Source organism: Salvelinus fontinalis, chromosome 1 (genome assembly GCF_029448725.1).
Source record: "Salvelinus fontinalis isolate EN_2023a chromosome 1, ASM2944872v1, whole genome shotgun sequence".
NCBI classification, from domain to species: domain Eukaryota; kingdom Metazoa; phylum Chordata; class Actinopteri; order Salmoniformes; family Salmonidae; genus Salvelinus; species Salvelinus fontinalis.
In genome coordinates this window covers 84,956,977-84,972,344 of record NC_074665.1, presented here as the reverse complement: position 1 = coordinate 84,972,344, position 15,368 = coordinate 84,956,977, and the positions used below count along the sequence as shown (strand labels likewise).

At 42.8% G+C, this 15,368-nt stretch overlaps 1 protein-coding gene across 3 annotated transcripts in view; it reads right to left on the bottom strand.

The window, feature by feature from the left end:
* LOC129862905 (forkhead box protein N2-like) overlaps positions 1–15,368 on the bottom strand; it is a 49,805-nt gene that overhangs the window by 10,633 nt on the left and 23,804 nt on the right. For all 3 annotated transcript variants that reach the window (XM_055935014.1, XM_055934998.1, XM_055935006.1), the window contains exons 2-3: positions 7,230–7,807; positions 1,098–1,287 (exon numbers count right to left, since the gene is read on the bottom strand). In XM_055935014.1, the coding sequence (XP_055790989.1) occupies positions 1,098–1,287; positions 7,230–7,793 (754 nt within the window). In that variant the 5' untranslated portion in view covers positions 7,794–7,807. The remainder of the gene's footprint in view (positions 1–1,097; positions 1,288–7,229; positions 7,808–15,368) is intronic.

Here is a 15,368-nt window from a genome sequence, read left to right as displayed (position 1 = left end):
GCTGGCTATGTAAACGTATATCAAATGAGCTCCACTACCCTAACACGACCGCTAAGCTGTCAAATAATAGGAAAATCAGGCAATGTCAACCTAACAAACCATAACCTAAACCCAACAGATGAACACAAATGACCCTAGCCTTCATTTCAGCTGGTTAGCTGGTTGTCTGTATGGCTAGCTCGTGAAAATGACAACTGAGGTTGACTCTGTGAGGGCTGCCAAAATGTACCACTACACAACTTTTGTCTGACAGACTAACTAGTTAGCTAGCTATAGCAAGCAGCTTGAGCTGTTTCCATATGAATTACATCAAAACAACCAACTAGTTAGCAGAATATATACAGCTAAACACTGCAACTATCCATGAGACAGAGCAATCATTCGAGCTTCACCGCTGATGTGCTCGCCTGTACCAGTTACAATGACATGACTTTCACAGCATCAAACATTGACCGCAGCAAACATATCTGTCGTTGACATATTTCACTCACCTTGACATCTGGTTGATGACAGCCACGCAAATACGACAACAGGTTGTTAGCAAGTACATTTTGCGATATTGACACAGATAATATTGTTAGAAAAACAAGACTATTCACGGCCGCTATAGTAACTTAAAGGCCTTCGATGGCCGCTATGGATTTTAAAGATGAGAGGATGGTTATGTTGAATGTCTTGTCGGCCAAAGTTGCATGACGAAAATGTGCAGAGGCAACAACCATGTGAATTTGAAATGACATGTAGCTGAAACTGGATCTAATTTATTATGAATCATATTTCTTCAGAATCTGAGGTGTGATCACCAGCAGACTGTGTAACTCTGTTTATTTTTGTCGCACTGCTTTGCTTTATCTTGGCCAGGGCGCAGTTGTAAATGAGAACATGTTCTCAACTGGCCTACCTGGTTAGATAAAGGTGAAATACTATTATTTTTTTGAGTTGTGTGTTGTGTAAAGGTTTGCTGGTTTTTGCTGCACCTACTCCTTGTCCACTGTCACACTGGAGCCTCTGTTAGAGCCTCACAAGAACAGATGAGTGCTAAAAGTGTTCTTGCAAGTTAAGTTGGGGGGGGGGGGGGGGGGGGGGGTAGGACTCACCTTTGAGAGAGCAGCCCTGCAGGAAGAGATGTCTATGGGGTGAGGAGGCAGGCGGTGAGGAGGCAGGCGGTGGGGAGGCAGGCGGTGTGCAGAAGGCATGTGCTGCAGGGAAGTGCTGCTTCTTCAGGGCCTGGATCAGGTTAGGCCTGTACTCTGGGTCCACACACCACAGAGAACCCTTACCATTCAGCTGAAATAAACATCACACACTACATTAGAAAATACAGTAAGACTGACCTGGGTGGTGTTCATTTGGGGAACACCGTAGCTAAAAGTTTAAACTGAGCATTTCTTCGTGGATACATTCATATAGTATCTCATTGTAGTACCACAAGACTCTGGCAAAGCTTTCATGACTAAGCTTAACAATAATAATATATACCATTTTGCAGACGCTTTTATTCAAAGCGACTTAGTCATGCATGCATACATTTTATGTATGGGTGGCTGGGAATAAAACCCACAATCCTGACATTGCTAGTGCCATGCTCTATAAACTAAGCCATACAGGACCTCTTGATAGGCAGCAGCAGACAGCTGTTTTGCTTGCATGGCTGACTCTCACTGTAGCCTCACCAGGGCTTTAGTTTCTCTAGCTGCCATAATGACTCATAATGCAGTCACCTGAGTTTAGCATTTTATACGCACTGGGAAAGTCCTTTTCATGTGACTTGCATTTGTAGAACCTCCCTACTGTAGCCAAGACGTTGTTATATATCACATATGCAGGTTCATGAACTACCACTGAGACAACACACATCTCCATTATGTACAAATGTGAACATATTGTTTTACATCTGTGTGTGTGAGAAAGTGTGTAAACGGTTCTCATCTATACCTGGTGTTCTTTTTCATCCCAGAGGAGAAGGAAGAGAGGAAGCGAGCGAGAGGAGAAGGAAGCAAGCGAGAGGAGAAGGAAGCAAGCGAGAGGAGTAGGGAGATGGGAGGGATATAACCCTGACTCAGATTACCAGCCTCCACGCAGGCAGAAAGGAGGAAATGTCACCATAGCAACGCAAACCACCAGGTAGTGTATCATCTGAAACCAGTGCTGATCATTCTGCTGTGCTCGCTCAGCTCAGCAGACAGGTGGGCTCACACTGAGCACCTGCATACTGAGCTGGCCTGTACTGTGATGCACCGTGCCACAGTACTGTTGACGCCGTTGATGCACCGTGCCGTTGATTGCAGCTCTTTGTGTTTATACAGAGTGAGCACATTATCAATGTTACACTACTGCCTCTGCCACTACAGAATATCAGTATAGCGCTCCAATGATTCATGACACTTTCGCACAGCCAAGAATCTCAGAGGCAGGATACTGTCAGCTAATTTGAACAATATTCGATTTTTAATATTTTTTTTGTTATTTAGCAGATCCTCTCATCCAGAGCGACTTACAGTACTGGCCCCCGTGGGAATCGCACCCACAACCCTGGCGTTGCCAGCGCTATGCTCAGCCATGCTCAACTGAGCCACAAGGGACAACTTTAAACCTACTGAATGACGTCCATCGTCTCAATCTCACCCTGCAGTGTCAGCATTAGGGATTGGCATTTTACTTTTTTTGACAGTTTTTTGACAGTTCGACAGTACCTCACATGACTTATTTTAGTACACACATTTAATAAGGTATATACAGTACTTTGCAAAAGTATTCACCCCCCCTTGGCGTTTTTCCCATTTTGTTGCATTACAATCTGTAATTTAAATTGATTTTTATTTGGATTTCATGTAATGGACATACACAAAATAGTCCAACTTGGTGAAGTGAAATGAAAAATTTAAAACGGAAAAGTTGTGTGCATATGTATTCACCTCCTTTGCTATGAAGCCCCTAAATAAGATCTGGTGCAACCAATTACCTTCAGAAGTCACATAATTAGTTGAATAAAGTCCACCTGTGTGCAATCTAATTGTCACATGATCTCAGTATATATATATACACCTGTTCTTTAAGGCCCCAGAGTCTGTGGCACCACTAAGCAAGGGGCACCACCAAGCAAGCGGTACCATGAAGACCAAGGAGCGCTCCAAACAGGTCAGGGACAAAGTTGTGGAGAAGTACAGATCAGGGTTAAGTTATACAAAAAGAAACTGAACATCCCACGGAGCACCATTAAATCCATTATAGAGGTCGACCAATTATGATTTTTCAACGCAGATACCGATTATTAGAGGACCAAATAATTTATATATATGCAATAAATGACAATTACAACAATACTGAATGAACACTTAACTTAATATAATGCATAAATAAAATCAATTTAGTCGCAAATAAATAATGAAACATGTTCAATTTGGTTTAAATAATGCAAACACACAGTATTGGAGAAGAAAGTAAAAGTGCAATATGTACCGTGTAAAAAAAAAGCTAACGTTTAAGTTCCTTGCTCAGAACATATGAAAGCTAGTGGTTCCTTTTCACATGAGTCTTCAATATTCCCAGTTAAGAAGTTTTAGGTTGTAGTTATTATAGGACTATTTCTCTCTATACCATTTGTATTTCATATACCTTTGACTATTGGATGTTCTTATAGGCACTTTAGTATTGCCAGCCTAATCTCGGGAGTTGATAGGCTTGAAGTCATAAACAGCGCTGTGCTGCAAGCATTGCTAAGAGCTACTGTTTGAATGAATGCTTACGAGCATGCTGCTGCCTACCACTGCTCAGTCAGACTGCTCTGTCAAAATCATATACTTAATTATAATAAACACACAAATACGAGCATTTGGTCATTAGTATGGTCAAATCCGGAAACTATCATTTCGAAAAGAAAATGTTTATTCTTTCAGTGAAATACGGAACCTTTCCATATTTTATCTAACGGGTGGCAACCCTAAGTCTAAATATTACTGTTACATTGCACAACCTTCAACGTTATGTAAAATTCTGGCAAATTAATGATGGTCTTCGTTAGGGATAAAGGGCCTTTCAACAGTTCAACGAGCCAGGCGACCCAAACTGCTGCATATACCCTGACTGTCACTTCTCTTGCGTTCAGTGCAAGCAATCTCCCTAGTTAATATTGCCTGCTAACATGAATTTATTTTAACTACATATGCAGGTTTTAAAAATATATACTGTGTATTGATTTTAAGAAAGGCATTGATGTTTATGGTTCGGTACATTATTGCAACGATTGTGATTTTCACGAATGCTGTGATTCGATGATAAATTAACAAGCTAGTTAACCTATATAAAAACCATGTGTAGTTAACTAGTGATTATGTGAAGATTGATTGTTTTTTTTTATAAGCTAAGTTTAATGCTAGCTAGCAACTTATCTTGGCTCCTTGCAGACAAGGTCATTTTGATGCTGCACTCGCATAACAGGTGGTCAGCCTGCCACGCAGTCTCCTCGTGGATTGCAATGTAATCGTCCCATAATCGGCATCCAAAAAGGCAGATTAACGATTGTTATGAAAACTCGAAATCGGCCCTAATTAAATGGCCATGCCGATTAATCGGTCGACCTCTAATCCATTATTAAAACATTTTAAGAATATGGCACCACAACAAACCTGCCAAGAGAGGGCTGCCCAACAAAACTCACGGACCAGGCAAGGAGGGCATTAAGAGGCAAAAAATAACGCTGAAGTAGCTGCAAAGGTCCACAGCAGAGATTGGAGTATCTGTCCATAGAACCACTTTAAGCCATACACTCCACAGAGCTGGGCTTTACAGAAGAGTGGCCAGAAAAAAAGCCATTGCTTAAAGAAAAAAATGAGCAAACACGTTTGGTGTTCGCCAAAAGGCATATGGGAGACTCCCCAAACAAATGGAAGAAGGTACTCTGGTCAGATTAGACAATTTATATTTTTGGCCATCAAGGAAAACGCTATGTATGGCGCAAACCCAAAACCCCGAGAACACCATCCCCAGTGGAGCATGATGATGCTGCCACCACGTTTTTCATCGGCAGTCACTGAGAAACCGGTCAGAATTTAAGGAATAATGGATGGCGCTAAATACAGGGAAATTCTTGAGGGAAACCTGTTTCAGTCTTCCAGAGATTTGAGACTGGGATGGAGGTTCACCTTCCAGCAGGACAATGACCCTAAGCATACTGCTAAAGCAACACTTGAGTGGTTTAAGGGGAAACATTTAACGGTCTTGGAATGGCCTAGTCAAAGCCCAGACCTCAATCCAACTGAGAATCTGTGGTATGACTTAAAGATTGCTGTACACCAGCAGGAACCCATCCAATTTGAAGGAGCTGGAGCAGTTTTGCCTTGAAGAACCGGCAAAACCCCAGTGGCTAGATGTGCCAAGCTTATAGAGACATACCCCAAGAGACTTCAAGCTGTATTTGCTACAAAATGTGGCTCTAAAAAGTATTTACTTGGAGGGGGTGAATAGTTATGCACGCTAAAGTTTTACATTTTGTGTCTTTTTCTTGTTTGATACACAATAAAAAATGTATCATCCTCAAAGTAGTAGGCATGTCGTGTAAATCAAATGATACAAACCCCCCAAAAAATCTATTTTAAATTCCAGGTTGTAAGGCAACAAAATAGGAAAAATGCCAACGGGGGAGAATACTTTCGCAAGGCACTGTATTTGTATAAAATAACGCCCGCACTGGAAAGAAATGTGCGCATTTATAGGCCTAAATGTTTTCAAATGTAATAAAAAATAAAAACAGAACCTTAATTACATAAGTATTCAGACTATGAGACTCGAAATTGAGCTCAGTGGCATTATGTTTCCATTGATCATCCTTGAGATGTTTCTACAACTTGATTGGAGTCCACCTGTGGTAAATTCAATTGATTGGACATGATTTGGAAAGGCCCACACCTGCCTATATATGGTCCTACAGTTGACAGTGCATGTCAGACCAAAAACCAAGCCATGAGGTTGAAGGAATTGTCCGTAGAGCTCCGAGACAGGACTGTGTCGAGGCACAGATCTGGGGAAGGGTACCAAAAAATGTCTGCACCAGTGAAGGTCCCCAAGAGCACAGCGGCTTCCATCATTCTTAAATGGAAGACATTTGGAACCACCAAGACTCTTCCCAGAGCCGGCCACATGGCCAAACTGATGACCAAGAACCCGATGGTCACTCTGACAGAACTCCAGAGTGCTTCTGTGGAGATGGGAGAACCTTCCAGAAGGACAACCATCTCTGCAGCATTCCACCAATCAGGCCTTCATGGTAGAGTGGCCAGACGGAAGCCACTCCTCAGTAAAAGGCACATGACAGCCCGCTTGGAGTTTGCCAAAGGGAACCTAAAGACTGACCATGAGAAACAAGAGTCTCTGGTCTGATGAAACCAAGGTAGAACGCTTTGGCCTGAATGACAAGCGTCACGTCTGGAGAAAACCTGGCACCATCCCTACGGTGAAGCATGGTGGTGGCAGCATCATGCTGTGGGGATGTTTTTCAGCGGCAAGGACTGGTATTTCTTTTTTTATTTAACCTTTTTAACTAGGCAAGTCAGTTGAGAACAAATTCTTATTTACAATGACGGCCTACCCCGGCCAAACCAGGACGACGCTGGGCCAATTGTGCGCTGCCCTATGGGACTCCCAATCACGGCCGGATGTGATACGGCCTGGAATCTAACCAGGGCCTGTAGTGACGCCTCTTGTACGTGTGCAGTGCCTTAGACCACTGCGCCACTCGGGATCCCCAGTAGAATAGTCAGGGGGAAAAAAAAAAATTCTGTGGCATTGTGTGTAGATTGAGGGCAAAAAAAATGATTTAATCCAAGGCTGTAACTTAAGAAAATGTGTAAAAAGGGGTCTGAATACTTTCTGAATGCACTATACAAATACAACACTAGAGTCAAAGCAAATTACTGGTCGTCTTCAAGACAAAAATAAAGCATTTTTTTATATTTTATTTGCCCATTCTGGCTGTGACAACGCACATTTCACCAAATGGTATTACAGTATATATATATATATATTTTTTTTTTTTTTTCTTTTCTTCTCTGGTTAAAGATCAAGCATTGACATCCGTTTGAGTGCTGGATTACTAACGGCCTCCCCTAGTCAGATGAGAACTTGTTATCCTTGTAGGAATCGAACCCACAACCTAGGCACTGCCAACTCTTTGCAGGGTAAACAAACAAAGTAAGTGTGTGTGTGTGTGCACGTGCATCTCAAAGTTCCCTCACCTTTCCCATGCTCCTCTCCACCTTACGGAAACACTTGTTGAGTGACAGGTTGTGTCTGACGCTGTTCTTCCAGCCGGTGGGGGCGGAGGAGAAGTAGGGGAAGTGCTGTACGATCCAACCATAGATGTCCTTCACTGGCAGGCTCTTACTGGGGCTCTGCTCTATGGCCATGTAGATCAACAGAGAGAATGAGAAAGGAGGCTTGGACTTCAACGAGTCCCTCTGTGACAAGGAGGAAGAGGATGAAGAGGGGAGGTTCTGAGGGGCTCCGGTGTCGCCCTCAATGTCAAAGAGGGGGCTGGCACTGGGTTGGGCCCCCCCCAGGGTAAAGTTCTGGAGCAGGTTCTCATGGAGCCAGTTGAGGTTGGTGAGCTCCTCGTCCTCAGAGCCCCCGGAACCAACGGACCCCCGGTCCAGACTGGTGGCCAATGGGCTGGCTGCACCGCACTCTGCCTCCGGGAGAGTCCCCGCCCCCCCACACAAACCCCTAAGTCCCACCCTCTCCCCCTGCATCCTCGGCGTTTCCGCTTTCTTATCCGGCGACATCCCGATGATTGGACCCATTAAACCAGGGAGGTCTGGAGAAAGAAGAGAAGAAAGGTTTAGAGTTGGTTCCAAAATAACTGACAGAGGGGCTACACAGGCTAGAACAGTTGGATACTAGTAGCTAGATAAAAAACAGGGTTGGTAGCATTGAACTTTCCTTCACACAGCGGCACAATCACAGCAGCTTTCCCAACACGACTGGAAACATGAAATAAATGGATGTGACAATTTGAAATGATGTGCTCTACCAAGCGCTCAATGTGTTTTACTAAGGTTGCCCCGAGGGCAGGCAGGGCTACCCTCCCCTCCTTCTTCCCTCTGCCCCCTCTCCTTCACATGCAGGCTGACGTGTAGACTACCCTCCCCTCCTCTCTCACTCTCCAGCCAAGAGCCTTTGATGAGGACCTCTGAAGTGTCTGAGACAACTCCAGTCTCTCCAGCCTGCTCTCCTCTCCGCCCACCTCGCCTGACCAGACGCACCTGCTTGTTAGATGCCAATGAGCATTAAACCATCCCTGTCACGGTGAGCGAGAGAGCCGACAGAGAAAGGATCCTTCCCTCTTACACTGCCTTATTAAGTAGACAGCTCTCAAATGCAGAGCTGCCTGCCCTGCAATCATCTAGGAGTCAGGACTACCACTTATCTTGGCACAACCCACCTGATACCGCTTGACTGGAGCTTAGAAATACAATATAAACATCATTTAGAATCAAGCTAGGAGACAGCAATAATACATTCTAAAGGGACTTCCAAGATTAGAACTAGAAAAGACCAACATTCTGTAGAAATGGGTTTTAAGTCCTGTTTTAAAAGTTCATAATGATGGAGTGGCTTTCAGATGGTCAGGGAGAGAATTCCATAGGTGAGGGGCAAGGGAGCAGAAGGCTCGGTCCTCCATGGAGACGTGTCTTGGGGACTTGACGCAGTAGGGATTGGCCAGAGCAGTGATAGGAATTAGGTCCCCGATGTAGGTGGGACTCAATCCATTCAAGCCTTTAAACACTAGGAGGAATTTAAAGTAAATCCTATAGTTAACCGGTAGCCCGTGGAGTTCTGCAGGGATGGGGTGGAGTGGGCTGACTTCCTGGTCAGGACTCTGGCAGCACAATTCTGGAGAAGTTGTAGCCTCTTCAGTGATTTTGACTGGAAGGCCCACAAACAGGGCGTTGACGTAATCTTGCAGTTGTTCAGCTGGAGTAAGTTCTCTTTCATCCATGACCTGATGTCATCTAGGCAGCTGCCAAGTTTTGCTTGGGCTGAGAGATGGCATCCAGTTTGGTGTTAATATATCAAGGGTGATACTGGGTGGGAGAACAGTAGACGGGGGTCCTTATTTTTTTACCTTTTAAAATGCATTTCTACACTACTTACTATGCCTCTCGAGGGGTATATGGAGGGGCCCCCCCAAATAAAAATATTTATTTTTGGGGGACGGGGAAAGATTTCTTTGGGGGAAAACAGCAAACTTCCTGCATATACAGTGGCAAGAAGAAGTTTTTGAACCCTTTGGAAATACTGGGATTTCTGCATAAATTTGATCTGATCTTCATCTAGGTCACAACAAGACAAACAGTCTGCTTAAAACTAATAACACACACAATTATATGTTTTCATGTCTTTATTTTACACACCGTGTTAACATTCACAGTCCAGGGTGGGAAAAGTATGTGAACCCTTGGATTTAATAACTGGTTGACTCTCCTTTGGCAGCAATAATAACCAAACGTTTTCTGTAGTTGCGTATCAGACCTGCACAACGGTCAGTAGTAATTTTGGACCATTCCTCTTTAAAAAACTGTTTCAATTCAGCAATATTCTTGGGAAGTCTGGTGTGAACCGCTCTCTCGAGGTCATGCCACAGCATCTCAAACGGGTTGAGGTTAGGACTCTGACTGGGCCACTCCAGAAGGCATATTTTCTTCTGTCGATGATTTACTTCTGTGTTTTGGGTCGTTGTCCTGTTGCATCACCCAACTTCTGTTAAGCTTCAAATGGCGGACAGATAAGATAGCCTTACATTCTCCTGCAAAATACCTGATAAACTTGGGAATTCATTTTTCCGTCAATGATAGCAAGCTGGCCAGGCCCTGACGCAGCAAAGCAGCCCCAAACCATGATGCTACCTCCACCATACTTTACAGCTGGGATGAGGTTTTGGATGTTGGTGCGCTGTGCCTTTTTTTGTCCACACAATGTTGTGTTCCTTCCAAACAACTCAACTTTAGTTTAATCTGTCCACAGAATATTTGGAATATTTTGCCTATGAACACCATTCTTGCTTAATGTTTTACGTATCGTAGACTCGTCAACAGAGATGTTAGCATGTTCCAGAGATTTCTGTAAGTCTTTAGCTGACACTCTAGGATTCTTCTTAACCTCATTGAGCATTCTGCACTGTGCTCTTGCAGTCATCTTTGCAGGACGGCCACTCCTAGAGAGAGTAGCAATGGTGCTGAACTTTCTCCATTTATAGACAATTTGTCTTACCGTGGACTGGTGAACATCAAGGCCTTTAGGGATACTTTTGTTACCCTTTCCAGCTTTATGCAAGTCAACAATTCTTAATTTTAGGTCTTCTGAGATCTCATTTGTTCGAGACATGGTTCACATCAGGCAATGCTTCTTGTCAATAGCAAACTCAAATTGTGTGAGTGTTTAATAGGGCAAGGCAGCTCTAACCAACATCTCCAAACTCATTTCATTGATTGGACTCCAAGTTAGCTGACTCCTGACTGCAATTAGCTTTTGGAGAAGTCATTAGCCTAGGGGTTCACAAACTTTTTCAACTTACACTGTGAATGTTTATGTATTCAATATAGACAAGGAAAAATACATTAATTTGTGTTATTAGTATAAGCACACTGTTTGTTTATTGTTGTGACTTAGATGCAGATCAGATCAAATTTGATGACCGATTTATGCAGAAATCAAGTAATTCCAAAGGGTTCACATACATTTTCTTGCCACTGTGTACACACAAACAAAGTTTCAGACCCCATTCACTTTTTAGACATTTTGTTACATTACAGCCTTATTCTAAAATGTATTAAAATAGTTATTTTCCCCTCAATCTACACACAATACCCCATAATGACGAAACAAAAACGTTTAAATATCAAATTTACATAAGTATTCAGACACTTTACCCAGTACTTTGTTGAAGCACCTTTGGCAGCAATTACAGCCTTGAGTCTTCTTGGGTATGACACTACAAGCTTGGCACACCTGTATTGGAATGAGGAGGCTGTAATCACTGCCAAAATGTACTTCAACAAACAGGGAAGAACTCGTTTTTTTTTTTTAAGTGTATTGGAAAGTTCTTAGAAGCAAGCTAACTCTTTAGCTTGGCTCCAGTGACACAATTGGCATCAGCTGCTGAGACTGCTAGTCTCTGTCCGGTGATCTTGCCGACCAAAGACGGGTCTGAGGAGCAATTTGGTGATGCAGCTAGCTGCATTTAAGCTGGCAGGGTTTTCTTAAGTGCTTGAACGCAGCCCGCGACGCGATTAGCCATTGCGGCTGGGACCACGGATTGTCCCGGGTTTGTGGTTGTCTCGATCGCTGCTGTTTGTCGTTTTCAAACTTCCCGGTTACCTGCCATGTCTGGAACTGCGAGGAGCTACCATGACAAAGATCAAAGCCGGCGAGAGTACCGTTGAGAACAGTGGTGTTTCTATAACAGGTGAAGGATGTTTTAAAACAAACAAAAGAGTTCTACAAGCAGTTGTTACAACAACAAGAAAATTGCTTCAAGTGTTTTGTCTAAATACTGGTGGATTCAACTAATAAAAGAATGGACAACCTGACCAGAGAGGTCCAGGACCTGATGAACAGTTTGCAGTTCTCCCAGAGTCAGCTCGATGAGTTGAAACAGGAGAACGGCAAGATGACAGCAATCTGTAAGTCAGTGAGATAGGACATCAGTTCTGTGTGTGAATCCATGACAACAATCAACTCGATGGACAATCAAGGCGTAACATGGCTGTGGACGGAATTTCAGAATCGCCACGAGACCTGGACGGAGTCTGAGGACAAAGTGAGGGAAATTATTTGAGAAATTGAAGATGGACCACAGGAAGATTGAGGTGAAGAACCGCCCACAGAACTGGAAAACCCAGGTTTACAGGCCCAGGCCGATAGTTGTCAAGTTCCTGAGGTTCAGGACAATGTAGCTGGTCTGGAAAGAGCCAAGAACTTGAGAGAAATGTACATCTTCCTCAATGAGGACTATCCTGAAGTTGTGCGACAGAATAGGCAAAAACTTATACACACAGCCATGAAAGTTGTCATATAGTGCGTGGGGACATTACTTACATCCGCTGTGACGGGCTCATCGTCCACCCTCCCAGAAGCCTATAAGGGATGAGCAAGCCAAGCCTATTGGTTAGCAGCTTCAACCCCGCAGCAAACACACATATTGATTGTTTGCTCTTTTCAGTATGTCTTTGAGTTCCCAGGAAAGGGCTGAAATAGCCCATATTAATACGTAGTCTTAGAAATAAGGTTAATTAAATCCTTAACTTGCTAACATCAAATAACCTTCATATATTAGCCATTTCTGAGACTCAGATAATTAATTTGATATAGCAGCAGCAAAACAAGGATATAACATCTATAGAAGAGACAGAAATGCTTACGGGGAGGTGTTGCTGTATAAATTCAGAGCCATATCCTTGTAATGCTTAGAAGATCTTATGTCAAGTGTTATTGAAGTGTTGTGGTTGCAGGTTCACTTGGCACATCTAAAGCCTTTTCTTTTGGGGTGTTGCTATAGGCCACCAAGTGTTAACAGTCAGTTTCTAAGTAATGTGTGTGAAATGCTTGATATTGTATGTGATGTAAACAGAGGTCTACTTTCTTGGACCTGAATATTGACTGGTTTTCATCAAGTTGTCCGCTCAAGAGGAAGCTTCTTACTGTAAACAGTGCCTGTAATCTGGTTCAAATGATTAATCAATGTACCAGGGTGTTTACAAACACTACAGGAACAAGATCACCACATGTATTGATCACAATTTTACTAATACTGTAGAACTTTGTTCTAAAGCTATATCCGTACCCATTGGATGCAGTGATCACAATATTGTGGCTATATCCAGGAAAGCCAAAGTTCTAAAAGCTGGGCCTAAATTACTGTATAAGAGATCATACAAAATATGTTGCTGTGGATGATATTTGTTGGTCTGATGTGATTAATAAGGAGCATCCAGATGCTGCACTTGATGAATTTATGAAATTGCTTCTTCAAATGATTGATTAAACATGCAAACTGACTTAAGAATCCGTGGATTGATGAGGAATTGAAAAACTGTATGGTTGAAAGACATGGGGCAAAAGGAGTGGCTAATAAGTCTGGCTGCACATTTGACTGGTTGACTTACTGAAAATTGAGAAATTATGACTAAACTCAACAAAAATAAACTTATGAAGCCAAGGTCAATGGGGGGAAAAAACTTGAGCACCTTAAATAAAATGATGGGCAGAAAGACATTCAACTTTGAACATGGCTTGTTGCATGGCGGCGGACGTAAAAGTAATGGCGGACTGAACGAAGTTATGTAGAGCACTTCAAGATAAAACGTAATATTCAATATCGGCAAATTAGACAAATATTAGCACTACATAATCTGGTGGGTGATAACCTTCAATCTGGATAATAACACAAAACAAATCTTAAGACGAGACATTTATCAACAAATAATACGAAAACAAGCAACACCCAAACATGACGGAGAGTAAGACAGGGGAACCGATTTCAAAACGGAAACGTGACTCTTCTACAGACACAGACGATTTAATATTTTCACCACCGGGAATGGTAAAAGTCGAAACCGATCTATTAACTTCTTATGGCTGCAGGGGCAGTATTGAGTAGCTTGGATGAAAGGTGCCCAGAGTAAACGGCCTGCTCCTCAGTCATAGTTGCTAATATATGAATATTATTAGTATTGGATAGAAAACACTCTGAAGTTTCTAAAACTGTTAGAATTATGTCTGAGTAGAACAGAACTCATATGGCAGGCAAAAACCTGAGAAGTTCCACTTCCTGTTTGGATTTTTTCTGGGGCTGCTAGATTTTCAACCAAGCTCCCAATGAAATTACAGCGAGACATGAATGAGTATTCACTTCCTACGGCTTCCACTAGATGTCAACAGTCTGTAGAACTTTGTCACTCTACTGTGAAGGGGGTCCGAAGGAGACAGGAATGAGTCACCACTGCCATGAGATGACCAATCTTTGACCATGCACGTTCACATGAGAGGGAGCTCTGTTCCATCGCACATTTGAAGTCAATGTAATTCTCAAGTTGGAACTTTATTGAAGATTTATGTTAAAAACATTCTAAAGATTGATTCAATACATCGTTTGACATGTTTCTACTGACTTTTATGGAACTTTTGGACATTGTCAGATTTTGGTAAACGCGCTTCGTGACTTTGGAATTGTTTACCAAACGCGCTAACCAAAGTAGCTAATTGGACATAAATAACGGACATTATCGAACAAATCAAGCATTTATTGTGGACCTGGGATTCCTGGGAGTGCATTCTGATGAAGATCAAAGGGAATATTTATCATGTAATTTCTGGTATCTGTTGACTCCAACATGGCGGCTAATTTGACTATTGTTCTGAGTGCCGTCTCAGATTATTGCATGGTTTGCTTTTTACGTAAAGTGTTTTTGAAATCTGACACAGCGGTTGCATTAAGGAGAGGTATATCTATAATTCCATGTGTATTATCATCTACATTTATGATGTTGTAAAAAATTGTTTGACCAAATAGAATGCTATTTCAAATAGTCAAATTCCCAGACCTCTTTCCATGGTTAAATGCGGTGGATCGTGCTTTGTTTTGCGCGAATGCCACCATCCATCCACGTTTTCTGGTTAGGGTAGGTTTTAATAGTCACCGGGCCGTTATGTGCCTTTTTACTGAGGAGTGGCTTCCTTCTGGCAACTCTACCATAAAGGTCTGATTGGTGGAGTGCTGCAGAGATGGTTGTCCTTCTGGAAGGTTCTCCCATCTCCACAGAGAAACTCTGGAGCCCTGTCAGTGACCATCGGGTTCTTGGTCACCTCCCTTACCAAGGCCCTTCTCCCCAATTGCTCAGTTTGGCCAGCTCTAGGAAGAGTCTTGGTGGTTTCACACTTCCATTTAAGAATGATGTAGGCCACTGTGTTCTTGGGGACCTTCAATGCTGCAGACATTTTTTGGTACCCTTCCCCAGATTTGTGCCTCGACACAATCCTGTCGCTGAGCTCTACAGACAATTCCTTTGACCTCGTGGCTTGGTTTTTGCTCTGACATGCACTGTCAACTGTGGGACCATATATAGACAGGTGTGTGCCTTTCCAAATCATGTTCAATCAATTGAATTTACCACAGGTGGTAAATGCAATCAATTTTAGAATAAGGCTGTAACATAAAATGTGGAGAAAAACAAATCAAGGGGTCTGAAAACTTTCCGAATACACTATTTCGAACCGTTCTGATTGGAGGGTACTTGTCCCCCTCATCCCATTGGCAATTTAGCCTATATACTTGGAACTTCAATGCCCTACAACTCTTTCCGTGGCCTCCAACTGCT